Here is a 27819-nt window from a genome sequence, read left to right on the forward strand (position 1 = left end):
TCCCGCCGTGAACGGACGCGCGACGGTTGAGCGGGCCTCGTCTCGCGTGTCGTCGCCTCGACCGCGCTCTCTTCGCCGAGTTAGAGCTCGCGGGCGAGTCTGCGAGGTCAGTCACGCTCACGAGCAGTCCCCCAGCTCGCCGCACTCGCCTCGGACGGGCGACGAGTGTCGACGCCGGCACATTCTTGCCCGTGTCGGCACACCCGAGCCTGCGTTCCATCTCGCTCGCGGGACAGCAGAGCAGCGCACGAGAGTGCACAGTGCTGACCTGACCTGCACGCGCACAGCTGCGATCTGCGCACAGCACGCCAGAGACGGTCGGATCCGCCTCCGCACCCTCGGGCAGCTCCACCTCGAGTCGCAAAGGACTGCAGGAGCCCAGTCATAGCCGCGTTCGTTGCGTTGTGACGAGGGACACGCTCTCTCGGCACACGCGCTCGACCGAGGGCGCGCCGACATGGCCTCTCCCTCCTCCTCGTCCCCCCACCCAGCTGCGCGCTCACCGACCTCGCCGCACCACGCTCCCCACTCGCCCTTCCACCAGCACCTCGCAGACGCAGACCACTGCATCCCGCCCTCGCAGGCTGGTCCCGCCGTGGCCGCCGTCGGGCGCGCCCGCAGCGGCTCGCGCACCTACCGCGAGGTGCAGGAGGACGAGGCGCTCGAGCGCGCGCGCACCCGCAGCCGCGAGCGCGCCCTCGCCGAAGATGCCCTCGAGGGCCGCACCTCGTCGGCCGCCGCCGCCGCGAAGGGCGCAGACCGCGCCGGCGAGATGAGCATGAGCGAGCTGCGCGTAGAGATGGAGACGCTCCTCTCGCTCCGGCGCAGGTCCATGAGCCAGCCCGTCGCCGTCGACCCCGACCTCCCGCCGACGGTCCCGCCTACCTCGCCGCCGCCGCTCCCGTCTCCCTCGTCGGTCCCGCGTCCGCAGCTCTCGCTCGCAATTCCTTCGCCGGGAGATGGTACCGACGGTGCATCCGGCCGCCCTCCCGTATCGCCTACGGCGCCGAGTCCTGCCGAGACGGGCACGCTCGTGCGGCGTCGCTCGAGTGTCGGTGGACGGCTGCCTTCGGAGCACCCGCTGCCGACTCTCCCGCCCGTCCCATCCCCAACCCTCCAGCTCCCGCCCTCGCCCTTCGGCCCCTCGTCCTCCTTCTCCCCCGACACGCCCCTCGTTCCGTCCTCCTCCTCTTCTTCTTCCGGCCCCGCGCAGGCCCCCTCAAGCGACCTCTTCTGGCTCCCGGCCTCGCTGCACCCCGAGCTCGCGCCCGCCGAGTTCAAAGCCTTCATCCGCGACCAGACGCGGCCCGAGGCGCTCGCGCGCCGCAGCTCGCTCGCCCTCCCACCCGGCGCGGCGGGGCGCGTCGGGAGGCGCGCGAGCCTCCTCCGCGGAGAGTACAAGCCGCGCAGGGACGACGGCGTTGGCGACGAGCGGCCCGAGGCGCGCGAGGATGAGCACGGGCGCGTCAAGCGCACGACGAGCGACGGAGGGAGCCACAGTCGCGCTGGGAGGAGGAGCCGCCAGACGCTCAACTTTGAGGAGCTCACGATTCGCGACTTGCAGCGGCTCGAGGAGCTTGCCGGTGCGCTGCGTCTCCCCTCCGCGTATCTCACATCGCAAATCTCACTCTCGTTTCGTGTGCGCAGCGAAAGCGGAGGCAGAGGGAAATACGGAAGGAGAGGAGGAGGAGGGCGAGCGGCTCGGGCGCGTCTTGCGTCGCAGCCTCAGCCTCAACCCGCATCGTGTTGCTGCAGCAGGTGCGCTCACGTCGCTTCAACGCTGCGAAGGGCGTCACTGACTCGCACCTCGCACCGCAGCTGCCGCCGCCGGTGCAAACTTTGGCCCGTCACTCTCTTCAACCGTCGAAGAGCCCGAGTCCGTACTGCACGACCCTTCTGGGCGCCCGCTCGATGACGAGGAGGCGCCCATCATCGTCCCTCCGCCCGGCTCGATCCTGCGGCGCAATGCACGCACCAAGATCCGCAAGACGAGCATCGGCGGCGGGATCGTAGAGGTTGGCGCCGGACCCGCCAGCGGTGGCAGTGGGCGGTACGGTCCGGGTGCTCGCCGCTCGAGGGGCAGCACAGGCGCGAACCTGGGCGACCTCGCTGCGTCGACGTCGAGCTCGACGCTGGGCGGGACGACGGAGGAAGGCGTCGGCGCGTCGGCCGAGGGCGCATCTTCCGCCGGTGACCACAGCCAGGAGAGCGGCGAGAGCGAAGAGGCGCGTGTGGCGCGCGCTGCGGCTCAGCAGCAGCAGCAGCAGAGGGCGCCGTCGACGGAAGAAGGTGTGACGCCCCCAAGCTCCGACTCGCAGCATACCGACGCGCAGATTGTCGACACTCTCGCCCCTCCGCTCCTTTCCGTCTCGCATGCCGGGTCCGCGCCGCCATCCGCAACGACTCCTCCTGCCTTTGAGACGCCGTTCCCGCTCGAGGGCCAACCATCTCTGGCGGCGCCGATTGCCGCGCCCGTCGCCCCCGCCACTCTCGCCATTGAAGAGGCGCCGCTCCCTCCGATTCCTCCCGCACAGCCGCCCGTGCAGCAGACCATCTCGCCTGCATCTGCGGAGTACGACTGGTCGACGCACCATATGCCGGCCGTCGCGCCTTCGCCTGCGCCCGCGCCCGAGCCGCAGTACACGGTGCACCCCCAGCACTCGCCGCGGCAGCCCTTCTCGGACGTCCCGCCGCCGCAGGCTGTTCCCGTGCCGCAGCCGCAGGCGCCCGCTTCGGGCGGACGGAGGGACTCGTCTGCGTCGTCGGTGTCGTCGGCGAGCTCGGCGACGAGCTCGAGGCCCGAGAGCCTGAAGGCGGGCGCGAAGGAGAAGAAGAGCGGGTGGGCGAGGCTCGGGCTTGGAGGAGGCGGGAGCGACGAAGGCAAGAAGAAGAAGGGCAAGGGGAAGGAGAAGGAGAAGGATGACGGCGGTAGCGGCGCCTCTTCCGGCGGAGGTGCTGGCGACAAAGGCGGGAAGGAGGCCGGCGGTGGCTTCCTCGGCGGTCTGTTCGGGCGGCGCAAGAACGAGCAGGAACCCGCCCCGCCCCGCGCGCCCTCGCCGCCGCCCGAGCCGCGCATCCCGCCGCCGCCGCCGACTGCGTCCGGCGTGCTGCTGCCCAACGGGCGGTACGCCAACTTCTATCGCTTACCCATCCACGTCGAGCGCGCGGTGTACCGCTTGAGTCACATCAAGCTTGCGAATCCCCGGCGACCGCTGTACGAGCAGGTCTTGATCTCGAACCTCATGTGTGCGTAGCGCTCTGCCAAGCTTCTCCGCTTGTTCGTGCTGACAATTCGTAACGTGACAGTCTGGTATCTCGGGCTCATCCAGAAGCCCGCTGGACCACCTCCGGCCGCTCAGCCTGTCCCCGTTCCGGCCCCTGGCCCAGCCGTCGCCGGCCCGTCCGGCCAGCCGCCTCATCCTGCGCCGCCCTCGCACCCACAAACATCGACGTCCGAAGCGCAGCGTCAGGCTCCTGCGTCGAAGGAACCGCACAAGCGAGTCGGGCTGAGCAAGCCATCGCGCGGCGGTCGGACGGCCGAAACGCCTGTGCGCGCGACGAGCTACGAGGTGCAGAACCAGCAGCTGGCCGAGGAGCAGTACCAGCGCAATCATCACCAGCAGCAGTATCATACGCCGTACATGCCTGCTCCGCAGCAGCAGCAACAGCCGCCACCTTCGTCAACCCCGTCCAAGGGTCTCTTCGCGCCGCCACTCAGCTCGACTACAGCTTCGCCGACTCCTGAACCGCTCAAAGGCCGCTCGCCAGAGCGCACGTCGGCGCCGGCAGCGATGTATCCAACTCGCCGCGTCTCGGGCTCGAGCGGCGGCCACTCGATGTCGGCCGAAGACGACGGCGACGATGACCGGCCGCTTGGCGCGCAGCTCCAGCAGCAGCAGCAGTACCGCGAGTCCTTCCCGCCGAATCGGCCCGCACAGGCATCGGGCTTCGAAGTCACTTCGCGCTCTGTCCCGAGCGGCGCCCACCGCCGCCTCTCGAGCTCGGGCAACGGCCTCGTCGTCGACACGAGCCTCCTCTCGTCGCAGTCGGCGTCATCGCCCGGAGCCGCACAGCACCAGCGGCGCGCGTCGGCCGTGTCGGACAAATCGTTCGACGCGAGCGAGATCTACGACGCGTACGCACCCAACACTCCCACCAGCCCCAAGCACGCCGCATTCGCGGAACTCGGCCCGGCGCCTCCGGGAGCAGTAGGCGGCGGGCCGATGCTCGACAAGCCGCCGAATGCGCTCCTCGGCACTGTCGCGCCGAGAGGCTCGTCGCTCAAGGCGTGGTCGGGCGGTCGCAGCGGCGCGCCCGGCGCGCACGAGTATGACTGAGGCGCCGCCGAAAGTCGGCAGCATCCACTACATTAGACGACGACACCATCGCGATCTTTCATCTCCATGCAGACACTCGGTTCTTTCCCCAGTCTTTGGCCCTGACTCACCAGCTGTGCATCGGTCTCGGTCCCCTCCTTGTGCATGGGCTTCCCTCATAGTTCGTTCTGTGCTGCAACCCGCATCAGGCGTTTGATTCCGCGGCATGCGCGTCGAACCCGAGAGATCGGGGTCGGAGAGCGCTTCTTGTTGAGAGATCGCGCGCTCGTAAGCTTCACCTGAGCTCTGCGGTGCCCCAGAACGGTCCGGGACGCAGACGAGGGCGGCGCTGACTTGGCCAACTTGCGCCGCTCCACATCGTCTCGTTTGCTCCGCTCTTCCCTACAAATTGCTCTGAACCGACTGAGATGTCGCAGCACCCCGATTCGACCGTCAAGGGCCTCGCCCCGCCTGCCGAGCGCTTCGACGCGTCTGGCGAGCGCTTCCTCATCGTGCATGCTCGGTGAGCTGATCACGCAACTCGCCTCGCTCGCCTCGCAGAGCCGAGTGAAGGCTGCGTACCGCCGCGTAGAGCTCCTACTGACCACCTGGACCGTCCTTTGCAGCTGGAACGAGTCGGTGATCCAGCCGCTCGTCGAGGGTGCCATCGAGACGATGATCAAGTCGGGCGTCAAGCGCGAGAACCTCGTCGTCGAGACCGTGCCTGGCTCGTACGAGCTCCCCATGGCCTGCTCTAGGTGCGCAGACGTTCTCTGACCAGCTCGTTGAGTTGCGACGGGTCGCTCCTCGTGATGAGCGTGCCGCGGACCCTGCTTCCGCTCTCGTGTGGTCAAGCCCGCCCCTCCTCGCCGAGAGGCTGACGCCCTTCGCCCTTGCAGGCTCATCGCCGCGTCGCAGATCCAGGCGTCGGCTACCGCAACCGACCTCATGGGCGCCTCGAGCCTGCTTGACCCCGCCGCACCTGCCGCGCCGTCTTCCGCACCGCTCACCGGTCCGTTCGCCGCCGCCATCGCCGTCGGCGTCCTGATCAAGGGCTCGACGCAGCACTTTGAGTACATCTCCGAGGCGGTCTCGCACGGCCTGATGCGCGTGCAGCTCGACACGGGCGTGCCCGTCATCTACGGCGTGCTCAACTGCAACACGGACGAGCAGGCGCTGCAGCGCGCGGGCGTCGGCAAGGAGACCAAGGGGCACAACCACGGCGAGGACTGGGGCAACGCCGCTGTCGAGCTGGGCGTCAAGACCAAGCGGTGGGCCAAGGGGTCGATCTAGACGGGCGTCGAACAGTGAAATGTACAGTCGAAAGTACAGTCTCGTCTTTGCCGCCGCCTCTCGGGCGGGAGCTTCCCGCTCGTGCATCAAGCGGCCCTTCAGCAGCCCGACTGGTCTGTCCCCTTCGCAGCGCACGCTTTTGCCCGTGGCTTTCCGCGCTCAGAAGTCCGCAGCCTTTTCCAGCAAAGGAACAGAGCGCAATAATGCATTCAGTGCAGCGCGGCCGGAAGGAATCGAGACGTAGATTACGAGGGGACTTCGCGCTTTACGGCCGGGCTCCTGTCTTGTCGGGGCGAGCGCGACCAGTTCCCACCTAGCGCAGCTCGTCAACAATGGCCACACTCTCACACGACTCGACCAGGAGGACAACATCTGGGCACATGGAGCCCGACTTCTTGCCGCCTTCCACGTGGTCGCTGCTCGAGGTGCCGTCGGTCCCGCTAAAGAGAATGCAGCGCGGTCATTTTTGGCACACAACGCAGCTCCGGCATCGCTTCGAGCTCGGCTCGGACGAATCGGACAACTGGGCTCACATCTTGACAAGGCAAGCCTGGAACATGGCTGTTGCGCGTGTGAAGCGAGTCAGCGCGCGCCTGTGCTTTTGCGCGGTAGATGAGCTCACCAAGGGCGACGCCGAGGTGCAGCTTGATCCAGTACGGCTGCTCTGCGGCGGCGAAAGCGAAGCAAGGCCAGAAGAGAGCGACACAAGCTGCAGCACACGACGACCCACGCTTTCGCAGTCAGTTTTCGTCGAGCCCGGCGGGAGCGACCTAATGCAATCGACGCACCGACGGTACCGAGCCAGATGGCCACCTCCTTCGCGCGGCTCCTCTCCTCCCTCTCGCGCGTCTCGTCCTCGCCTTCGCCCCACAGCGCCGCACACCCGGTCACGACGCCAATCGCGAGCGGGAAGCACACGAGGGCGAGGAGCGGGTACACGAAGGCAGGGTGGGGCGCGAGGGGCGCGCCCGTCAGGGGGTCAAGGCGCGGATTGCGAAAGAGGTAAACGACGCAGAAGAGGTTCCAGGCGGCGCCGCTGCGGTACATGGAGATCGCTGTCAATGGTAGTCGCTGCAGCAGATCGGACGGGAGGCGCACAGGATGCATTCAAGGAGGAGCTGGGCGCCTGTTTGAGCGAGACGGAAAGGTCGCGGAACTGGGTCAACGGTCACCTTCTCGCTCACACCTTCGCGAGGGGGAGACAACGCACCTGTGTAGCCCGCCTTCGTCGCTTCTTCACCGCTCATCACGAACGGAAGCTCGGCGTCACCCGACTTAAGACCATCGTCCGCGAGCGAGAGGCGGATCGCGCCTTCGCGGCCGCGGAAGCGGTTGAGGCGCGAGCGGACGTGGGCGACAAAGCAGGAAGGCATGGGGAGCGGAGAGTGCAGTGTGGAGAGAGAGAAAGAGAAGCGAGAAGCCAGAAAGCAAGCAGTCGAGGCAGACCGGACGTCGACAGGCGACGTCCGCGAACAGGAGAAGGACGGGGCGAAGCGCACCCCGCGCAGAGGCCTGAGCGAGACGCAAAGTAAGCTCCTGCTGCACGCGCTGGGACCGCATTGTAGAGCAGACGTGCGATACACTAGCCTTGGCGTGCGAGCAGGTGAGCACGCTGCTGTGAGGTTTGGGAAGGCCGGCGCGGAACGAGCACGACCGGCGGAAAGAGGCGAAGGCTTGCGAATTACGCGCTCACTGCGACGCGCTCATCGAGGTCGCATGGGGATGAAATAGCTCAAATAATCGCAACAACGGGGAGAGGGAGAGTAGCGAGAAACCTAGACAAGAGGACGGGACCTGTACATGAGAAAGGCAAAGGAGCGATCAGGCGAGAGGATGTGTCGCGGTACTGCCTGCAGGAGCAGTCTGACGAGCTGCGTCTTCCCCTGAAGGCGCGGGCGTTTCCTCCTGGGCCCCTGCACCACTCGCGGATGCTGTTGCGGGCTCCTCCGCCGCCCGCCGCCGTTGCGTGTGCATCGTCGACTCGTCAGCCCCGCCGTCGCCTTCAGCCTCGCTATCGCCACTGTCATCGCCGCTGTCGTCCGTCTTGAACCCCTCTGCGCGCTGCAGCACCTCCTCGCCCTCGGCAACCTTGCGCGAGTACGTCGGCAAGCCGAGCCCCTCTTCGCGCTCTGCGCGCGCCTCGCGCTCCCGCCTCCTGCGCTCTCGCCTGCGCGCGCGGCGCTCTTCGCGCCGCCGCTGCGCATCGTCGTCCGCCGCGGCCTGCGCCGCCGTCTGCGGCGAGACGTGCCCGACCGACGCGGCGGCGGCGGCCATGAGGACGCCCGGACTCGCGCCCTGCAGCGCGGCGCGCTGCGCAGGCGTGAGCGCCGCGTGCGCGGAAGCGTTCGAGAGATCAAAGGTGCGCGCCGGGGCGCCGAGGAGGCCCGCCGAGCGGAGCGCTTCGCGGATGTGCGCCACTTCGTCAAGCGTCGCCGGGTCAGCGAGGTCGTGCGCGTGCGAAGAGGCGGATGGCGGAGGAGCGGAACTGGGTGGCGGGTATGCGGACGCCGCCGCAGCATCGGTCGAGCGCGCAGACGAGGTGCGTGGGAACCCATGCATGCGGAGTGCGGTTCCGCCCGACGCACTGCTGTCGGTGCGACGGAACAAGCTCGTCAGGCGCGAGCCGAGGGTCGGCTTTTGCGTCTGGGCGGGCGGACCGGCGGCAGCAACGGGTCCCGTGCGCGCACTCGCATCGTCGTATGCCGGCGGCGGGGGCTCGGCGGGGTCGTCGAGGTCGAGACTGTAGAGGCTGGGCTCGGCGTCGCGGCGCCAGGCAGCCTCGCGCTGGCGGCGGACGCGCGCCTCGTTGCGGCGAGCGAGTTCCGCTTGGTGGGCCTGGATGCGCTGGTGGCGGACGCGACGGAGGAAGGCGAGGCGGACGAAGCAGAAGAGCGCAAAGACGCAGAGAATGACGACGATGGCTGCGCACACACAGCGCAAGATAGGAAAAGAGCCAGCAGGTCGAGCCACCGAGACGACGAGAGCGAAGGCATCAGCGCGGGTCGAGTGCAAGGGCGGGATCGGGGCAAGTGCTTACCGTACTTCCAGATTTCGATGCCCGTGTTGCTGCTGCTGTCGCTGCTGTTTGCGTCCGAGGTGGCCGTCGGCGGGAGGAAGCGGGTGGCGCTCGACTCTGCGAGCGTCGTCGAGGGCGTGGCCTGGGCCTGCCGAGGGTGCAGCAGGACGACAGGCATCGCTGGCACTCGTCCTTGGTAGCCCTGCGCCGCAGACAGAGCAGTCGCGAGGATCGTCGCACTTGCCGAGAGTGCGCAGCAGCAGCGGACTCGGATCGGACTTATAGCGCTCTCTCTCCCTCTCTCCACCGCGTGAAAGCCTGTGAGTACTCGCACTGCGACGCCTGCGTACACTTGCTCACCCCTGCCTGCCCAGAAAGCCCCGCGTGCGTCCTCGGCCTCGCTCTGCCGCCTCCTCCCTGCCTCACCGCATGACGCATCTCGCTTTCTGCGCCTCGCGAGCCGCCCAGCTCACGCCCCTCACCCTCTTGCTCCTCCGCTCCCTCGCGCAGACCCCGACCAGCTCACTCGCATCCCCGCCGCACTCCCGCAAGCCTCGCAACCATGCCCTTCACCGTCCGTCCCGCCTCCCATCCGATCCACCCCGCCCCGTGCTCCCCCGTCCCCGTCCGTCCCGCCTCACTGACGCATTGAATGCACCCGCACAGGCCTCGGACATCTGCAAGATCATCCTTGCCATCTTTCGTGCGTGCGCGCCCTCGATCCGTCCCCACGCGGAAGCACTGACACTTTCGTCCCCAGTCCCGCCCGTCGGTGTCTTCCTCGAGCGTGGCTGCGTGCGTCCGCTTCCCTGAGCTCGTGCGCTGCTTGTAGACTCATCCGAAGTTCCCCCATGCAGGCTGCCGACTTCTGGAGTTCGTCGCCACCCTCCCCTCCTCGTCGCTCAACCTCGCGTCGAGTGCCTCCTCCTGACCTCCGCCTTTGTCCTCCGCAGTCAACATCCTCCTTACGATCCTCGGTTACATCCCCGGCGTGAGCTTTCCGCTGAAACGAGGCGAGGGAGGCGGTTCACCCCCCCCGGACCGCCTCTTTCGCCTTCTCCTGCCTCCCCAAGCTTCCGCTGACTTCCCTGCCTCGTTTCTATTAGATCATTCATGCGCTATACATTATCCTCAAGTACTAAGCGCGTCGCACCCCGACCGGCGACGCTTGCGGTCCCACTCCCCGCCAGCGCGCTCTGCACGACGCCCGTATACGTCAATCCGCTCCTCCTCCCACCCGTTCCGTCCTTCGACCCGCCTCCAGCCCTCGCCTGATTCCCATTCTCGTGTCTTTGTCCGACTCGAATGCCTGTGCTCGCCTAGCCTGATTCCCCGAATCCGTTACTTCTACAAACCCCAAGCTTTGTGTAATTGACACTCTGCCCCGTCATTGCTGCGCCAGCGGATCGACAGAGGTCCGATCTGAAACGCGAGGGTGCGAGAACAAAAACGGGAGCTTCACTCCTTTGGTGGTGCATTCCCTCCTTTGACGCTCGCGCTCTCTAACGTTCGGGGAGAGCTACGGACGCGATGCACAGGCATGGTACAGAACATGAAATGCACGGCAACGGACATCACTGAGCGGACTGGGAGACAGGAGGCGAAGCAGTATCAAGCCGTGAAACCGGCTACGCGACACCGCGAACCGGGAACGAAGTCAGCAGCTGCTACAACGAGCAAACTATAGACATGCCAAGTCTGAGGGTGGACGCACCGGCAGCGCACTGGCCCGGCGCGCAGTCGCACCCGCTGCCGCCCGCGCGGCGGGCACAGCTCTTGCGCGCCGACTCGGCCGCCTCGCACGTTCCGGCGGCGCAGCTGCACTGGCCCTGCGCACGTCAGACCGGTAAACGTCAGTCCTCGCATCACTACACGGAAGGAGCACGGGCGTCTCGAGGAGAGTCGTCTCCTCTCGCCGCCCGTTCCGCGCGCGCATCTCGAAGCGAAACCGAGTAGCACGCACGCTCAGTCCGCGCTGGCACCCCTTCTTGGCCTGGCTCGCGAGGCACGTCCCGCCGCACTTGCACTGCCCGTCGCGGGCGTACGCGCACGACTCGCGCGCGTTGCACGCGTCGGACGCGGATGAGAGGGGCGCGGTCGCCGACGAGGGGGCGCAGGCGCAGTTGACGCCGCAGACGATGGTGGTTTGGCCCTGGTGATGACGGCGTCAGTGGGGCTGCGGCGGGGTCGGGATAGACCGACTGCCGAAGGAGCCGAGGACGACGCAGCGAATGCGAAGGGAGCAAGCCAGGAGGCCAGCGGGCCGAAGTACCATCGCTCGCCTCGGCCTGAGTACCGCAGACACAGCAGAGGATCCTCGACTCACCGACATGCTCGAGTAAACAGGCAGAGGTGGCTGGGAAGCAGACGAAGTGGCGATGTGGGGGCGAGGGGTCCTGCGAGAGCGAGGCTCTGTCAGCGGTCCGATGCCGCGAGCAGAGCGCCGTACTGACAATCCAAACGCACAAGTGCTCACAGACGAGACGAGCGGTGCGAAAGAAGCACGAAAGGCGGGGCACGGCAGAGTCGAGAAGGTCAACCTCGACCCGCGTCATAATCCGTTGACTTTCAGGCCAACCAATCAAGCGGCTGCTATTGCGACTGCCGACGGGTCGTACTGTGCTTGTTCCGTGTTGCGGGTAACGCAGGAGAAAGCGTGCTTCGTGCCAATTGATGCACTTTGGGATCCTTCTGCGTCTTTCGCAGACACCTTCTCACGCAACTTCGGCGCACAATGTTGCGAAAGGACGTACACGCACAGACAGAGCGGATCACAGGAGGAAAGTACAGCAGACAAAGGGTGTCAACGGAGACAGCAAGGAAGGGAGGAAGAAGCGTCTTCGCGAAACAGCACATCGACTCAGTGCGCGCCCGTCGCGTCAAACAGCTTCTCGCCGCGGTTCGTCGGCCGCCCCGCGGCGCCTGTCTGCGCGTCGAGCGGCGCCGTCCCGCCGAGCGAGCCGTCGGGGACGACGTACGCCTGGTCGGGCAGGCCCGACTCGTCGATCGACTCGGCCGCTTCGATCGTCTCGTACAGGGCGGAGGCCTGCGTGCGGGGGGTGCGAGTCAGTAGTGCGTTTTTCGGGAACGGCGGGAGGTTGCGCACAGCTTCGGGCGGGGGAACCTTGCCGCTGAGGAAGAGGAAGGAGGAAGGTCAGCAACAGGTCTAAGGAGCCTTGCGGACAGAGTGCAGCGAGCGTCAGGAGCTTCAGCGCACCCGAGGAGGTCGACAGCCGGGATCGCTGCGGCGTCAAGCGCAAGTCAGACTCGGCGTTGGCGTTGAAGAAGAGGCAGCGCGAAGAGCGAACGCACTCTGCCCGTAGAATGCCTCGTTCGCGTCTTTCTGCGAAGTGCCCCGCATCTCAAGTGAGTAATCGCCCTCGAGACTAGCGCCGGATAAAGCACGAGTACGCGTGCGGAAACGCACCCGCTCAATCAGGACAGTACCCTCGAGGCTGACGCCGGCGAACAGGCCCTTACTCTTCGAGTAGGTAAAGATGGGCGCCGGGTTCGTGATGGCCGTGTTGACGGCGCCGCCGACGCCAATGGGGCCTGCCGCTGCCGCGCTGTGGGACGCAAGCCTCTACAGATCAGACTGTGCCAGGAGAGTATGGAAGGAGCGACCCGGCTCGAGTCGGCGACGCACAGCTGCCCACCGATGGTGACATTCCCGCCCTTGGCAAACGCGGCGACGGCCTCGTCCGAGTTGAGGACGACGACAAACTCGCTCAGGTCGGCGCCGACCTGCAGTCCGAACCCGATGCCGCCCGTCGCGATGCACGAGGGCGCGGACCACGTCCCGTCTGGCAGGCGCGCAATGACGACGCCGCTGCCGGCCTTACCGCTCCAGACGAAGCCGGCCTTGAGGACGGTGAAGATGGCGAGGCTACGAGGGCGTAAGCGAGGGTGTCAGCTCGCGCGTCTGCGGGAATCAGGTAGCGCCGACCCGGGTAGCCTGTTGTCGAGGTCATACGATCCGCCAACGAACCTAGCTCGCCCCTGCAAGCAGATTTGAAGCTGCTGCGCAGGGCGAGCACCGCCTCGTCGGCGTCGCGCGACCACCTCGGCACCTCGTCACGGCCCCTGCAATCGGCGGGAGCGGCACTCACCCCTTTGCACGTGCGAGGACCTCCTTGGGGATGGCGTTGAGGGCGCTCTCGGGGTGGTGCGGGTCGGCGAGGAAGGCCTGGAGGATGCGGGCGGCCTTTGCGGCCTCGGCCTCGAGCTTGAAGCCCGTGAGGGCCTTCTGCGAGCCCGTCTGGGCCTCTGCGGCGACGCGCGTGCCAAAGGCGGCGGCCTGCTGTCCGGCCGTTTTGCCGAACGCCTGCGCCTTCTGGAGGAACGCAGCCATGGCGAGAGCGGTGTGCGAAGTTGACTGGAGTGCTGGTCTAGTGGAGCGAGTCTGGGAGTGCGCGAGTGAGGCCTGGCTCGAGTTCTGGCTCTCGGCGACCAGTGTGCGGCGAGAGTCGAGTGCGCGGAACGGTGCCAAGTTCGATGACGGCGACGAGCGGCGAGGTCGCGACCGCAACAGCCACTTGCGAGCGTGGCCAGGAGCTTGCGAGACCTCAGAGTGCTGTAGAGAGGGCTGCAGACTCTTCGCTTAGGCCTCGCCCGCTTCCCTCGCCCACCTTCGCCTCCTCGCCGCTCGTCTTTCCCGCCGGTGCACCGACACTCTCCCGCCTCGACCTAGGGATTGCGATGCACTACGTGACATCCCTGACTACGGGCAGTCCTCTCGAAGCGCCTCAGCACCGCCGGTCTGCAGCATTCATCGACTCGGACCTCCCGCCTCGCTGCACTCGATGTAAGGCTGTGCGGTGCATCTCGCGGTGAAGCCGCTCAGCCTGCGAGGACTGCACCTGTGGATTGCAGCTGCTGCTGTTGCTGATTCGCAGCTAGAGGAGCGTCGTGCTCGCTGATCTCGACTGCGCCACGCGGGTGCGGAGACGCGGTCAGGTGGGGCCGTTGCCGTTTGTCGCTCGCCTGCTCCTCGCTCTCAGTCTTTTGCTCTGCTGAGCAAGCTAGACCAGCTTGAGCACTCGCACACTCCAGCCCACGATGCTGCGCACCCGTCTCGGCAGGCCCCTCGCGCCCAAACTGCCCGTCGTCCGCCGTTCGGGTTGCCGTCTCCTGCACGACAAGGGCGTCTTTGGCTACCAGAGCCCGCGCGAGTACACCCTCCCCGACTTCACGCCCCAGGAGCTCGCCAACCGCGCCCGCAACGCCTCGCTCCTCCGCCTCGTAGAGTCGTACCGCCGCCATGGGCACCGCTCAGCCCTCCTCGACCCGCTCGACCTCGCCCAGCGCCCGAGCGTGCCCGCGCTCGACCCGAGGCGCTACGGCTTTCAGCTCAGTGACGAGGGCGTCAAGGCGCTCAGGGAAGAGTTCAGGAGCGACACGCTGCCGGACGACAAGGTCGGCGCCGTCGGCGACAAGCTCGACGTGACGGGCATTCTCGACTTTCCGCCCGACGCTGGGCAAGCTGCAGGGGCTGATGAGAGCTTGCGCACCATGGAGGAGATTGCGCAGCGCCTTTCGGAGACGTATACCTCTGGCGTAGCCTACGAGGTGTGTTGCGACTGGTGTCCGTCTCTGAACGGTGCCCGGCTGACCCGGTTCTCGTGCAGTTCATGCACCTACCAAGCAAGCACGAGCGGCGTTTCCTCGAGAAGCTCCTCGAGCAGTCGCACGCGCAGCCGCTCGCGCGCGCCGAGCAGCTCGCGCACTGGGAGCTCCTCGCCAAGTCCGAGGCGCTCGACTCGTGGCTCGCCAAGCGCTTCCCCAACGTCAAGCGGTACGGACTCGAGGGCGGAGAGGGCATGATGGTCGCCGTTGCCAAGGTGCTCGAAGAGGCCGCGCGGGAGGGCGTGCAAGATGTCGTCGTTGGCATGCCTCACCGAGGCCGTCTGTGAGGCCTGTTCCAGGGCAGATCGGACCACCGTCGAGATGTTGACGCTTTGATACTCCGTCAGCAACCTGCTCACGCAGCTGCTCGACCTCGACATGCGTGTGCTCATCCGCAAGATGCGCGGTTTGCCGACTTTGCCGCCCTCTCTCCCGGCGTCGCAGTTCACAGACGATGTGCTCTCACACCTCTTCCTCACAACCCGTTACACGCCGCCCACATCAGAAGACGACAAGTCGCTCACGGTCCACCTCCTGCCGAACCCCTCGCACCTCGAGACGGTGACTCCTGTCGCGCTAGGCTTCGCCCGCGGCCTGCAAGTACCCTACGGCTCTCTCGACGCTTCGGCACGCTCCGAGCCGTACGAGCTCGGCGACAAGGTCCTCTCGCTTTCGATCCACGGCGACGCCGCGTTCGGCGGGCAGGGCATCTCGTCCGAAACGCTCAACCTCGCGAGCCTCCCGCACTTCAACGTCGGCGGGACGATCCACCTCGTTGTCAACAACCAGCTCGGGTTCACGACGCCCGCCGTGCAGGGCCGCACGAGCTTCTACGCGACGGACCTGGCCAAGTCGATCCCGGCTCCCGTGCTGCATGTCAACGGCGACAAGATCGACGATGTCGCACGCGCGATGAAGCTCGCCGTCGCGTACCAGCGCAAGTTCCGCAAAGACGTCGTCATCGTGCGTCCTGATCTGTTACTGTTCACCTCCTGCACGGTAGCTCACCTTGAAGACGTGCGTAGGATCTGGTCGTGTACCGTCGTCGCGGCCACAACGAGCTCGACGAGCCGGCTTTCACGAGCCCGTCGATGTACAACAAGATCAAAGACCTTCCGTGCGTCGTGCATCCCTCTCTCTACCCAGGTGCTACTGACGCCTCTTCGACACAGGTCGGTCGCAAAGCAGTACGAGGAGCACCTCCTGTCGACCTCGACCCTCGACTCCTCCCGTGCCGAGTCCGTTCGCGCGTCGCACCTCGCCGCGCTCGACTCGTCGCTCCAATCGTCCGAGGGGTATGTCCCTCCCGAGCTCGACATGCCGCGCGGGTGGACCGAGATGAAGTGGCCGGTAGAGGGCGAGTGGGAGGAGCGCGTCGAAACGGGCGTGGATGAGAAGGTGCTAAAGGAGATCGGGAGGCGGAGCGTCGAGGTGCCCGAGGACATCGTGCGTAACTTCTCTCTGCGCCCCTCTCAACTGAGAGATTCGCTCATGCGCGACACACCCGGTAGACGGTCCATCCTCGGCTTCGCAAGATGCACATCTCGAAGCGCCTCGCCTCGCTCGACAAGGGCGACGGCCTCGACTTTGCGACCGCCGAAGCGCTCGCGTTCGGCTCGCTCCTCCTTGACGGTCACCATGTGCGGCTGTGCGGACAGGACAGCGGACGAGTGAGTGACCAGTTTCGGACGCGAGAACTCGACCTGACCGCCGCTTGCTCAGGGGACCTTCTCGCAACGGCACGCCATCCTCGCCGACCAAGCCTCCGAGCGCGTTGCCGTACCGCTGCAGAGCCTCACGTCGGCACCGCCTTCATCGGCGGGCTCGTCGGTACAGCCGGGCACTTTCGAGGTCGTCAACAGCCCGCTGTCCGAATACGCCGTCGTCGGGTTCGAACAAGGCGTTACGTGGGTCTCACCGAAAACGCTGCCGATCTGGGAGGCTCAGGTCCGCCATTCTCCACTCAAAGCATTGCATGGGAGCGAGGCTGATGCGTGGATCTGCTTGAGCAGTTCGGCGACTTCCACAACACGGCGCAGGTGGGTCCTCCTTGCCGCTTCTCTCTGCGACGTTCCTGAGCGCGCCCCTTGCAGGTCACGATCGACACCTATCTCGGCAGCGGAGAAACCAAGTGGGGCATGCAGAGCGCTTTGACGCTCCTCCTCCCGCACGGCTACGGTGCGAGGTTCTCTCCACACTAGGCGAAATGCGCTCGCGCTGACTTGGTAGCTCGTAGATGGCGCTGGACCGGAGCACTCGAGGTGCGGTTGCGCGTATGCGCTCGCTCGCCGCCTCGGCTGACTTCAATTCCTGCAGCGCCCGCATCGAGCGCTTCCTCCAGCTCACAAACGAGCCCATCCAGCGCAAGCCCTTTGTTCCCAACATGCATCTCGTCAACGTGACGACCGCTGCGCAGTACTTCCATTTGCTGCGGCGCCAGATGGTTCGCCAGTACCGCAAGCCGCTCGTCGTCTTCTCCCCGAAGGGCATCTTGCGCCTGCCTGTGCGTCCGCTCTTCTTCGCAGAATGGTCTCAACTGACATGCGAACTCGCCGCAGGCGGCTTCATCGAGTCTCGCCGAGATGGGCGAAGGCACGGCTTTCCAGCCCGTCCTGACTGAGAAAGTCGACGACCCGAGCAAGGTCGAGCGCGTCGTCATGCTCTCGGGCAAGATGTACTATGAGCTTGTCAAGAGCCGCGCAGAGCGCGGGCTTGAAGGCAAGGTCGTCTTCATTCGGGTCGAGGTGCGTAGTTGTCTGTTTCGGCGTCGCGCGGTGTGCTGCACCGAAAGTTGGTGCGCCAGACCAGGCTGCTGAGACACATTGCTCTCTACACCTGCAGGAACTCTCGCCCTTCCCCTATGCCGCCCTCGCCAATGCGCTCGCGCCCTTCGCGTCTGCCCGCTCCTTCCTGTGGGCGCAAGACGAGCCCGAGAACGCAGGCGCCTACACCTTTGTCTACCCGCGCCTGCAGCAGATCCTCGCGTCTCACGCACAGCTTGAGTACGCTGGACGCGAGGCGATGGCCACGCCGGCGCCGGGCGTGAAGCTGTACTTCGAGGAAGGGCGGAAGAAGATCGAGAACACGGTTTTCGCCGGCCTGTAGACTTCTCGACATGCGAAGCCACGCACCTCATTTCTACCGTCCAGTCATGCATTGCCAGTACAACATAACAAATTACAACAGGTTGACAAACGCATGCACAGGAAGTAGCGCGCCTATTGAGAAGCGATGCCTTGGATGCGCCATCGGTGCCCGCCGCTGGTCGTGTTGCTCGATACCTCGCAGGCAAGGATGCTGGGCGAGACCGGAGGGTCAGTAGCCGGACATGCGGCAAGTGTCACGAAAGGAAGACGCACTGGGATCGCGGCTCCAGACCGCTTGTCAACTCGACGAAATCGCTGGTCGAAGCGACGTAGGTTGGCACATGCGAGTTGACCTCCCAGTAGTCAGTCTCGGCGGAGTCTGCCTCATCACCATCCTCGCCGTACTTTGCCAGCCACTCCTCCGCACCCATCTCCTCGTCCTCAATCCAGCAGAGTGCCGAGCCGGGAGCCTCCCGACGCCGAATCGCCTTCTCGGGGCTCTGCTCGAGTTCTCCGCGCCCGTTTGTCGCCCAGACAAAGATGCTCACGCGGGAGCCGACGAAACGGAAGCGGATCTGGGCGCCAGGCGTGCTCGACGACCAGGCCGATTTGTCGTTCCAGGTCTCGAACTCGAATGTCGGCGAGTGTGAGAGCGGCACCATCAGCGTGAGCGGCGTCATGGTTGATTGGCAGATTGGGTTGAGCGGAAGGATGGGCTTGGGGTGAATCCACTGAAGAAAGCGCACGATGAGGGAGTGCGATCAACAAAAGGATCTGAGAACCACGTACCGAGCTTGACAGAGCCAGCTCTGGTATGGATTCGAGGTCCTCGTCGACGGGCCACGGCCCGGTTCGAGGCGGTGGCGGCGGAAGGGTCTCATGCCGCTGCGCCTCACAGATTTCCTTTCTAACGAAGAGCGACAGCATGTCGGCGGCGGCTTGATGGCCCAAGCCCGAGATGTGTCGCTGCAAAGGCGCCCGGTGTGCATGTCAGAGAGTGTTAGGCGAGGAGGACAGGCCAGCAGACGCACATAATCCCGCTCGCCCCACGACGTTAGCGAGAACAGCTCTTCGGCTGCCTCCCGATGTTTGATGACATACGGAAGGAGAAAATTTCGTATGCTGGTGTTCAAGAGTTAGTGATTGAGCAAAAGCGCAGCAGGAGAGGGGGGAGACGACAACGCACGAAATGACCGGGACATCAAAGAACTGGGAGGTAGACAAGCTCGACGTGCTTCCTCGAGCGAGTTCTTCAAAAAGCAAGGCAAAAACGCTCAGTCGAATGACTGCAGGCTGCTGAGGCAGGCCGAGCAAGCCGCGCATCAAAGAGTCGTCCTCCTGCATGGTGTCGAAGCTGACGTCGTTGTTGATGTCGAGCTCGACAAGGTACAAGTCGAGGTCGCTCGATACGACCGAGCCGAAGCAGTACGAGAAGAATTGGCTGCCTGCCGCCGGGACGGCTCCGACATGCATGACGGCGGACGGGAAGATATGCTGGAACTCCTCGAACCAACGGTCCTCCCACCGCTGGTACGGCGGAATGACGCCATGACCCTGCGTCACGCTCGCGCCAAGTACGCCGACCTGAATCGCCTCTCCTCGGAGCGCCTTCTGGAGGACTCGTCGGAGTCGCGTTCCCGAGCCCTCGTACGCCCGCGACTGCCGTATCGCACTGTAGCCGTACTCGCACAGCGGGTTCGACGGGTCGAGGTGACAGACCTCGCAGGACAATGCGCGCGACGGTGGTGTAACGGCGGCGGAAGAGTTGGCCGTGGGAACGTCGTCGCGCAGGACTTCCAGCTGCACGTCTTGAGGTTGCGTCGGCTGGGAGGACGTGAAGTGATGGTGGTACAGCACGAAGACGAAGAGATTGGCTAGGCAGCACGCGGTGGTGAGGAGCGAAGGTCGCCATCGAGTTGAGGTGAGCGAGTGCCGACCGAGTGCCGGAGACGAAGGCGGCGAGAAGAGCTCGATGCCGCCCATGCCGTGTGACGCGCAGCTCGCAGTGGTTTCGTCGAGGCGGAACGCAGACGGCCAGAGCAGAACCGCAGGACTGGCGCTGAGCCCGGCGGGGAACCGCTGCACGTCGAGGCACGAAAGGCTCCAGATTGCTGATCAAGGCAGTCGCGTCCGGCAGGCGGATCTGCGTTTGTTCCGGCAGCCTCATAAGCTTGCAGGGTCTCGGGCATCTGGTGCACAGCAGCGTTCGAAGTGACGAAGAGCGCGATGCGAACTGAACTGTCAGTGAACCTTCTCAACTGGAGTACCTATCCCGAAAATGCGAATGCAGACATAGGGCAACGCTACAGACTCTATTGGCTTGCGAGGCCTTGTACTCGGAACTTGGTGCCTCCCGACGTCGTGGTTGACAGGACCTCGCAGGCGAGCATGCTGTAGGCGCGCGAGAGACTGTGAATGGCTGCGCACGGAGGGAGAGCGATGGACTACGCACTGCTCGCCACCGGAAAGACCCTTGGCGACGGTGAAGAAGCTGCATGCGGAAGATAGAAGCGTCAACCAAAGCCCGCCTGTCCACATCAAAGGGTAGAGCGTACTCGGACTGAGCCGCCATCTTCCACGGGATGTGCGTGTTGAGCTCGAAACCCTCGTACACGCCGTTCGGGTTGACGATCGAGCTCTCACCATCGTCGTCGAGCTCCTCGACCCAGCACTTGCCCATGCCGGGCGCCTCCCTGGCCTTGACGACCGGATCGTCACTCTTCTCCTCCGGGTTCTGGTGGCCGTTGGTGACCCACAAGAACAGGCCAACCTTGGTCCCCTTGAACTTGAAGCGGATCTGGCCGCCTGGCGTCGAGGAAGACCATGCCGCCTTGCCGTTCCACTCGATGCGGGTGAAGTCGTCGGTATACGAGACGGGCTCGAGCGGATCCTTACCTGTCATGGTTTGACAGTGCGGGATGACGGGCTCGGGAGGCTCAGGCTTCCGCCACTGCAGGAAGAGGGCTGTCAATGACCTGTCGGGGCAGCAAGCATTCGCAAGGCCGGGACGGACCGACGAAAACACTTCAAGCGGGGGGATCAATCCTGCCTCGTCATCGCCAGGCCAGGGCCCAGACTTGCGAGGAGGTGGAGAGGGTAGCAAAGCACGTCGTTGCGTCTCGCAGACCTCTTTGCGGATGTAAAGCGAGAGAACGTCGGCGAGGGCGACGTGACCGACTTCGGAAATGTGGCGCTGTCGGGTCAAGCGTCAGCAGCGAGGCATACATCAAGAAGCGGCACGTCGAGCGTACGTAATCGCGATTGCCCCACTGATCGTAGCCGAAGATGACCTCGGCATCTTCGCGGTGGTGCTGCATGTGCGGCAGGAGAAAGTTACGAATGCTGTACAAGACCGCCGTGAGTACTGTGTACACCAAACTGACACCGAGATCAGCGCACCCGATGACCGGAACGTCAAAGTACTGGCTAGTGACAAGGCTCGAGATGATGCCGCGAGCGAGCTCGTCGAAGATGATCTGGAAGGTAGAGATGCGAATGACAGCCGGCTCCTGCGGCAGCTGGAGCAAGCCGCGCATGAGCGCGTCGTCGTCGCGCAAGGTTTCAAGACCGCTGCGGTATGAACCAGCAGGTGTCAGCTTCAAAGCAGCGGGACGGACAGAACACCTCCGACGCACGGCTCGTTGTTGATGTCGAGCTCGACGAGATACAGATCGAGGTCGTCGGGAACGAGTGCGCCGAAGCAGAACGAGAAGAACTGCATAAAGACTCAGCAAGGAGCACTCGGGCACGAATTTAGTGAAAGAACGTACCAGGCTGTCCATCGCTCCGATGGCACCGACATGCATCGTCGCATTCGGGAACATCTTCTTGAAGTCGTCAAACCAGCGCTCCTGCCACCGCTGGTTCCCAGGCGGGACTGAGTGCCCCGCCGTGACGCTCGCGCCGAGCACGCCAACGCTGAACGGCTCCCCTCGCAGCGCCTTGGCGAGCACCTTGCGCAGCCGCGCTCCCGAGCCCTCGTATGCGCGCGACTGGCGGATGCTGTCGTAGCCGTACTCGCACAGCGGGTTCGCGGGATTCAGGTGACACACCTCGCAAGACGACGTTGCGAGGTTCGGCAGCGTCTCGTCTAGCACTGCGAAACCGTCGACGCCGGCGCCGCCATCCAACGCCGCTGGACGTGACCGCAGGGATGAGGCGAGAGCTCGAGCTGCATTGGCAGCTGTTGTCAACTCGCTCAGGCGGCTCTGGTAGTACAGGACGACGAGCGAGAGGGCTGCAACCCAGGCCAAGGTGACGCGAGTGGGTCGCCAGCGTCGCTTCGAGGGTGCCGCGATGCGGGAAGCGACGGTGGTGAGGTCGACGGAGCTCTCGCGCGTGAATGAGGAGTAGTCGATCGCCGAAGAGGAGGCACTGCGCTGGTGCAGCAGCGGCGAAACGCTCGTGACGCTGCCTCGCACGCTCGCTCGTCGCATGTTGGCGTTGGCAGGCGAGGAGGAGGAAGCAGGAGGCTCGTCCTTCATCAAGCCGCCCCACCGCGCTCTCCGAACCCCTGCGGCGGGCCGCGACCGTGTCCTCGCCTGCCGCTTTGGGATAGCCTCCAACTTCGGTCTCCGCGGACGAAGCCAATTTTGCTAGGCTGTCGCCAGGAGAGCGGTATAGACGCTGCGATAACAGCTAGTGAGGCTCACAGGAGGATCTACGGACGGGAACGGGCTGACTGGGTGTCGAGCGATGAGGTCGGCAAAGGTACAGGCATTACGACAGAAGCTGCACCAGGAAGAGGACGTCAGCTTGTCTCCGTGAAGCTGAGGACCAGAATGACGCACCTCGGTGAAGCTGCGGGACAAGGAACAAAGGATGAGGGCGGACACGGGCACGAGAAGCGAAGACGATGAACATGGTCAGCGCTCATGCTGAGACGTCCCCCACCCTCGCAAGGGATTAGAACGCACTTGGAAGGAAACAGCTTGCTCGGGCCAGCATCGCCAACGCGATTGCCGTGCCACCAGCCGTCGGGCTGTTGACAGCCATCAGGTCAGTTCGTCACTCGATCTCCGCTCCGTAGCGAGCGCGGCAACCCTAACACGCACATCGGTACCGGTGACCGCGATGACGTCGCCTTGCGAGAAGGAGAACTCCTCGGCGGATGCGGCGGCATAATCGAAGAGGGCGTTGACCTGCGGGCCGCGCTCTTCCAAACGTCAGTCGTGCTCTCCGACAGGTAAAAGCTTGAGCTCAAGCTGAAAGGACGACACACGTAGAAAAGGATGGGCTGTCCTGAATCGGTATGCTGTCCGGTCGGCGGTGGCTGCGCCTGTCCCGCCCGGACGTCCGCCACACTCGGCGCCCTCGGCGGTTGCTGCTGCTGCTGCTGCATAGGCGCCTGGTAGGCCTGCATGGGCGTCTGCTGCACCGACACGCCCGACACACCCGAGTGTGTGCTCGCCGTGCGCTGCAGAGCTGCGGCGTGCTGCGCGGGCGAGGCAAACCCGCCGACCACCGACGGCGAGCGTGCATAGGGCGTTTGCTGCGCCTGCTGCGGCGGGTACGGCGACTGGAACTGCTGCTGCGGTGGCGGTGCGCCGTAGCCGTAGCTGGCTGGCGGGCTCGCGACGTGTTGGGGCGGCGGAGCGTGCTGCGGCTGCGAATGCTGAACATGATGCGGGACACCCGATTGTTGCGCCTGCTGGAAGTGCTGAGAAGGCGCTTGAGCGAGGTATGGCTGCGGGGCCTGCTGGTGCTGGGACTGTGGCGGAGCATAGCCAACAGGAGGCGGCGGCGCGCCTACCACCGACGAAGGTCTCGGAGCAGGCGAGGCTGCCCGTGCATACTGCGACGGCGGGACGCCGTATGACTGCTGTTGTACCGGCGGAGCGGTAGCAGGGTAGCCGCTTGAAGGCGGACCGCCGCCATAGCCCGCTTGCGCAGTCGGAGCGCCGTATCCGCTCGGCGGTCGCTGTGACGTTCCGCCATAGCTGCTCAGCGGACGAGCTGATTGCTGCTGCTGCTGCTGCGGACTAGGCGAAGGTGCACGCTGCGCGCCAGCCATGGCTGCCGGGTTGGGCGATCCCGGTCGCAGCGAGTTCGGGATGAACGGTTGCGGCGAGGGGGACCTGCCGCGTCCCGGCTGGGGCGACGGCGACGATGGAAGACCGCCGTACTGGCTCGCCGGAGGAGGCGAGGCGAGGTGCGCGGCTGAGACCGTCGAGCCGGCGCGAGAGTGCGAGCCGTTGGGAGGTGGCGCGTTGTACGGGATCGAGGGGCTACGTGGTCGCTGTTGCTGCTGCTGCGGGGCCTGCATGAACGCAGCGGAGACGGGCGCTGGCGAAGTCGGGCGGGACCTCGCAGCCGCGGCTGAAGCACCAAAGCTGGGCTGCTGGAAGTGGCCGCGCGACGGCGGTCGTTGCTGCTGAGCCGGAGACTGGTACTGCGACGGCGAGACCGCTGCTCCGCGAAGGTCTACGGACGAGCGCGACTGGCGCGTGGGGCGCGGCGCATCTTGCGTCTGAAGCACCTTGAGCGCCTTGAGCAGCGGGTCGTCCTCGTCATCCTCGGCTTGTGGAGCGCCGTTCGCGGCGGGAGGAGCCCCGGCGGCAGCCGGCTGTACGACAGGCTCGTACTGCGCCGGAGCAGTCGACGCGCCTGGCGACGGCGACGGGCCCTCTGCCGGGCTCGCGCCGAGGCTAGGCGACACGACGGATCGGCGGTTCTGGAACGCCGACGCGGAGATGTGACCCGGCCTCGACGGCGACGGTGAGCGTGGCGTCATGTGCTCCGATGACGGGCGTGCCCGCAGGTTGGCGGCGGGCGATACGTCAAAGCGAGACGAGGGGCTGAGCGCAGACTCGGGCGCGGCGGCGGCGGGAGCAGACCGGCCGGGCGTTCCAAGATCCGACTGAGAGGGCGGAGGCACGCCCTGCGCCTGCTCAGGCGCCGTGGCGGGTTGCGAAGCGCGGTTGGCGGATCTTGACGGGGGACGAGCCATGCCTCCTGCACTGAGGACCGACTCGGGCTGACTCCCCGACCGACTCATCTGCATTGAAGGTGCCGATCCGTTCGGTTGCTGCTGATGCTGCGGCTCAGACGGCGGCTGCTGCTGCGGCGGGAGCGACTGCTGCCTCTGCGAGGGCGGCTGCTGGCCCATCGCACGTGCGATGTCACCGACAGCGGATGGCGAGTGCTTGACACCGGGTATGCGCGTCGACGAGCGTGTGAAGCGGGCGATCTTGTACGACTGCTTCGGCGCGGGCTCCTTCGCCTTGACGTCGACGAACGGTATCGGATCGGGAATGGCGTTGCCCGTGCCGAACTGCTGCACGAAGATGCGAACGTCGATCTTGGGGTCGCACTGCTCGAGAGCGGTGCGAGTGCGCTCGGCAGACTGTCGACGGAAGAGGCTCATTTAGCGAGAAGATGAGAGCACAGTGAAGCCAGTCGGCGCACCTCGTCCTCCGTCATGGCCAGCGTCGACAGCCCGTTCGCATAGTCCCACATGCGCGACTTGAGGAATTCGAGCCGCTCTTCCTCCCGGTCTTGCACGAGCTGCAAGAGGGAGCGAGTCAAGGGTCTGGCTCAGGTAGTCGCAAGCACGGCCTACGCACATCGCAGAACGTCTTCCACGCCATGTTCCAGTTACTGTAGCGGTCCATAGGTCAGCCCAGGCACCCGCACGGCGCGAAGCCCCGGAACGCACACCGTCGTCTCCTTCAAGACGTTGACATAGTTGCGGTAGTCGCGCTCGTTGACCTCGACCGTCTGCTGCGCCTTGTCGAGCTTGATCGACACCTGCGGGAGCGGTCTCAGCACGGTCTTGTAGAAAGAAGAAGAAACTGGTCGCTCACCTTGTCAAGCTCCCTCCCCTGTAGCAACGCCGCCTGGGCATGCAGCGCATTGATCTGAATCGCATCCTCTTGGTACTTCGCCTTCGCCTGTGTAGAATGAACGGTCAGCGAAGCCGTCCGCTCGAGCGACAAGCGCGAAGGGTGCACCTTCAGAACGTGCTGCCGCTGGTTGAGGAGCATCTTCCACAACTTCTCGACATTCGCTTGTTGCTGCGTGGCATAGTCGCAAACCTAAATCAGTGCCTCGCCGTGCGAGAGACAAGGGCCGAGACGCCGAATGCAGCGCCGACATTGCACGCACCGTCTTCCGCGCCTGATCGCGCTTCTGCACAAACTCGGCGAGGAGCGCCTCCTGCTGCCTAAGCACGCCGGCGAGGTCCGTGTGCGACTTTGCCGACGCCTCGAGCTCCGACTTGAGCTGGAGCATGGCGCGCTCCATGTGTCTAGACCGTGCGCGCAAGCGGTTAGCGAGTCGATAGGTGGATTTGACGGTTCGCGGCGGGGACATGCAGCGCACCCGGTCTCGCCTGTGCCGAAGTGGTGCTTGGAAAGCTTGAGAAGGCGCTTGGCATACTCGTCGGCGGCGCTGGCTCTGCGAGAGGCGCGAGGAACCAAGGTCAGCGCGAGATCCGGGACGCGGTTGGGGCGTGGTGTCGATGCTGAGCGGCCCGACACTGCCAGTGAGCATTCAGGGGTCATTCGCGATGGGCTGAGACTGGCTCCGGGCAGCACAGACGACACGGTCGCATTCAAAGTGCACAGCCCGCCTTCACTCGACATGCGGTGCGGCATGATGGCGGACAGCTGCGCGGCCCTGACGAGCACGCAAAGCCCACTCGTGTGACTCTGTGTAGTCACTCGAGCTGTGCTGTCGCCCGCCGAGCCCTCGAAGACGAAGACCACCTTGTCGTCGTCGCCAAGCCGCAGCGTCGTCCCCTGTCCAGCCGTCCCAGACTGCGCAATTGCAGGCACCAAGCCACTCACCGTTCCTTGAGCAGCGCCCTCAAGTCGTCGCACACGCGCTGCGCGCTCCTGACTCTCCCCAGCACCGTCTCGAACCCCTCGCGGCCCCAGTCGAGCTCCGGGTCGTCCGGGTCGCGCCCGCCGTGCGCGCGCGACGAGTGCCCGTCGACCCAGAAGGCGTTGCACAGGTCGTACGCGTCGGGCGGCGGCGCAGTGACGGGCTCGTACTGCCCCTCGGCGCCGTGCGAGGACGAGGGGCGCCGCGAGGACGAGGCGGAGCGCGACGAGGGGCGCTGCATCGCTGCGTGGCGCGCAGGAGAGCTCTGCGTCTGTTCGGCGCTGTCTTTGTCGAGCGAGTGGAGCGCGAGCGCAGGGCGAGGAAGCACAGGTGCGAGCGACAGGAGAGCACCGCCTCACTCAACAGCGAAACGTAAACAGCTAGCGTGATCCGTTGCACTGACAGATAGGTTCGAAAGACTGTGTATGCCCCTGGTACTGATCCACGAAAAGCCACGACAACCAGAACAGAAAGTGTGAAAGTCGAACAGAGTGCCCCCTTTTGGTTGCGCTTCCGCGCGTGCGCAGGCTCAGGCCTTGCCCGTCGCTGTCATCGTGGACGAGGGTCAGCATTGATCGCGCCGTAACATGAGGACGTTCACGCACGCTTGGGCGCTCCAGGGTGCGTCCAGCTCCCCTGTCCGTCGACAACAACGGTCGTCTTGGCCTTCCCGTCCTCGCCGACGAGCGTGAACGTGACGGGGACGACCTTGATCGGCGGGTTCGGGACGAAGCGGTGCTTCGGGTTGCCGGGAAGCGCTTCTGACGGGTTCTTCGGGTTGCGCGCGGGCGAGGCAGCGGGCTCGGCAAGGGCGAGGGCGGAGCGGCGCGCCTTGGAAGAGGAGCCTACGCAGATACGCAAGCGACGTCAGCGTTAGCGGGCAGGTACAGCGCAGAAGAAAGGAAGCACAGAAGTGCACGCACCCTTGCTCGTCTTTGGGTTCTTCGGCACGTATTTGCGGTTCGCGACCGGCCGCGGCTTGACGACGACCGGCTCGTCGTCGTCGTCGTCGCCGCCGCTACTGCCGCCCGCCGAGCCCGTCTTGAGCTCGTCCGGCACGCCAGGGAGGTTGACGGGGATCTTGCCGATCGACTTGGTGATCTCGGCCAGTTTGGACGCGAGCGCAGCTGCGACTGGGTCCGACGACGACGAGGGCGGGACGACGGCGAGGACGCTCGGCGTTTTGGGGTTTGCTGGTGCGGGTGCGGGTGCTGGTGCAGGTACAGGTGCGGCGAGGACGGCGCTGAGGCTCGCAAAGACGAGCGCGAGGAGTGTATAGGAGGTGCGCATGGCGGGATGAGCGATGTGGGCGGGAGAGGAAGCGAGATGGCCCGTCGAAGAGAGCAAGGCGGTGCTGACGATGACGGAAGGGCAGGCGGGACGCGACGCGAGTGAGGAGAGGTAAATGCGCGTGCAAATGGGCGGGCCCAGGCCGGCGGTGCAGACTCGAACGTCGCAGTCGCTCGGTCTCGTCGAGGTGGCGGGCGGGTGCGTCGTCAAGAGAGGTATACGAGGCAAATGCAAGGGCAGGGAATGCGTGCAGGACGAGAGGAAAAGGAGGGCGCGACGAGCGAGCAACAGGCAGAAGCTCGAGCCCAAGACGCTCGGCTTCGTCGGAAGCCCGCTCTCGCGATGGCGTTCGATGCTGCGATCGAGC

The 27819-nt window shown here is 65.5% G+C and overlaps 10 protein-coding genes across 10 annotated transcripts; 3 read left to right on the plus strand and 7 right to left on the minus strand.

The window, feature by feature from the left end:
* Positions 1–457: 457 nt before the first annotated feature.
* JCM10292_004134 (uncharacterized protein) lies at positions 458–4337 on the plus strand (the record flags this gene model as incomplete). Its single annotated transcript, XM_076652173.1, has 4 exons — positions 458–1583; positions 1648–1758; positions 1819–3246; positions 3307–4337. The coding sequence occupies 4 exons, from the start codon at positions 458–460 to the stop codon at positions 4335–4337; spliced, it is 3696 nt and encodes a 1231-aa protein (XP_076502277.1).
* Positions 4338–4744: 407 nt separating this feature from the next.
* On the plus strand, positions 4745–5609 carry RIB4 (lumazine synthase RIB4; the record flags this gene model as incomplete). The annotated part of the gene is made up of 3 exons (XM_076652174.1): positions 4745–4839; positions 4943–5074; positions 5216–5609. The coding sequence occupies 3 exons, from the start codon at positions 4745–4747 to the stop codon at positions 5607–5609; spliced, it is 621 nt and encodes a 206-aa protein (XP_076502278.1).
* A 529-nt stretch (positions 5610–6138) lies between these two features.
* On the minus strand, positions 6139–6982 carry JCM10292_004136 (uncharacterized protein; the record flags this gene model as incomplete). The annotated part of the gene is made up of 5 exons (XM_076652175.1): positions 6139–6170; positions 6232–6273; positions 6398–6645; positions 6708–6735; positions 6820–6982. The coding sequence occupies 5 exons, from the start codon at positions 6980–6982 to the stop codon at positions 6139–6141; spliced, it is 513 nt and encodes a 170-aa protein (XP_076502279.1).
* Positions 6983–7430: 448 nt separating this feature from the next.
* Positions 7431–8803, minus strand: JCM10292_004137 (uncharacterized protein; the record flags this gene model as incomplete). Its single annotated transcript, XM_076652176.1, has 2 exons — positions 7431–8530; positions 8647–8803. 2 exons carry the CDS (start codon positions 8801–8803, stop codon positions 7431–7433), a joined length of 1257 nt encoding a protein of 418 aa, XP_076502280.1.
* Positions 8804–11485: 2682 nt separating this feature from the next.
* JCM10292_004138 (uncharacterized protein) lies at positions 11486–12976 on the minus strand (the record flags this gene model as incomplete). Its single annotated transcript, XM_076652177.1, has 7 exons — positions 11486–11671; positions 11732–11756; positions 11843–11867; positions 11938–11968; positions 12053–12191; positions 12272–12511; positions 12735–12976. 7 exons carry the CDS (start codon positions 12974–12976, stop codon positions 11486–11488), a joined length of 888 nt encoding a protein of 295 aa, XP_076502281.1.
* A 707-nt stretch (positions 12977–13683) lies between these two features.
* JCM10292_004139 (uncharacterized protein) lies at positions 13684–17355 on the plus strand (the record flags this gene model as incomplete). Its single annotated transcript, XM_076652178.1, has 13 exons — positions 13684–14193; positions 14253–14533; positions 14598–15213; positions 15276–15367; positions 15423–15696; positions 15762–15920; positions 15973–16197; positions 16263–16289; positions 16344–16428; positions 16487–16511; positions 16567–16753; positions 16809–16994; positions 17092–17355. 13 exons carry the CDS (start codon positions 13684–13686, stop codon positions 17353–17355), a joined length of 2931 nt encoding a protein of 976 aa, XP_076502282.1.
* Positions 17356–17468: 113 nt separating this feature from the next.
* Positions 17469–19319, minus strand: JCM10292_004140 (SGNH/GDSL hydrolase family protein; the record flags this gene model as incomplete). Its single annotated transcript, XM_076652179.1, has 5 exons — positions 17469–17547; positions 17610–18067; positions 18126–18302; positions 18368–18458; positions 18523–19319. The coding sequence occupies 5 exons, from the start codon at positions 19317–19319 to the stop codon at positions 17469–17471; spliced, it is 1602 nt and encodes a 533-aa protein (XP_076502283.1).
* A 329-nt stretch (positions 19320–19648) lies between these two features.
* Positions 19649–21820, minus strand: JCM10292_004141 (uncharacterized protein; the record flags this gene model as incomplete). Its single annotated transcript, XM_076652180.1, has 8 exons — positions 19649–19727; positions 19789–19827; positions 19892–20286; positions 20350–20529; positions 20588–20678; positions 20736–20906; positions 20972–21051; positions 21107–21820. The coding sequence occupies 8 exons, from the start codon at positions 21818–21820 to the stop codon at positions 19649–19651; spliced, it is 1749 nt and encodes a 582-aa protein (XP_076502284.1).
* A 235-nt stretch (positions 21821–22055) lies between these two features.
* Positions 22056–26403, minus strand: JCM10292_004142 (uncharacterized protein; the record flags this gene model as incomplete). The annotated part of the gene is made up of 13 exons (XM_076652181.1): positions 22056–22067; positions 22127–22136; positions 22253–22317; positions 22391–22477; positions 22558–24681; positions 24744–24842; positions 24902–24935; positions 24994–25085; positions 25142–25228; positions 25289–25351; positions 25443–25584; positions 25659–25733; positions 26126–26403. 13 exons carry the CDS (start codon positions 26401–26403, stop codon positions 22056–22058), a joined length of 3168 nt encoding a protein of 1055 aa, XP_076502285.1.
* A 288-nt stretch (positions 26404–26691) lies between these two features.
* JCM10292_004143 (uncharacterized protein) lies at positions 26692–27452 on the minus strand (the record flags this gene model as incomplete). Its single annotated transcript, XM_076652182.1, has 3 exons — positions 26692–26708; positions 26768–27007; positions 27086–27452. The coding sequence occupies 3 exons, from the start codon at positions 27450–27452 to the stop codon at positions 26692–26694; spliced, it is 624 nt and encodes a 207-aa protein (XP_076502286.1).
* Positions 27453–27819: the final 367 nt, after the last annotated feature.

The sequence above is a fragment of the Rhodotorula paludigena genome, assembly GCF_050403205.1.
Source record: "Rhodotorula paludigena JCM10292 DNA, Rt_paludigena_JCM10292v1_ctg67, whole genome shotgun sequence".
NCBI lineage: Eukaryota > Fungi > Basidiomycota > Microbotryomycetes > Sporidiobolales > Sporidiobolaceae > Rhodotorula > Rhodotorula paludigena.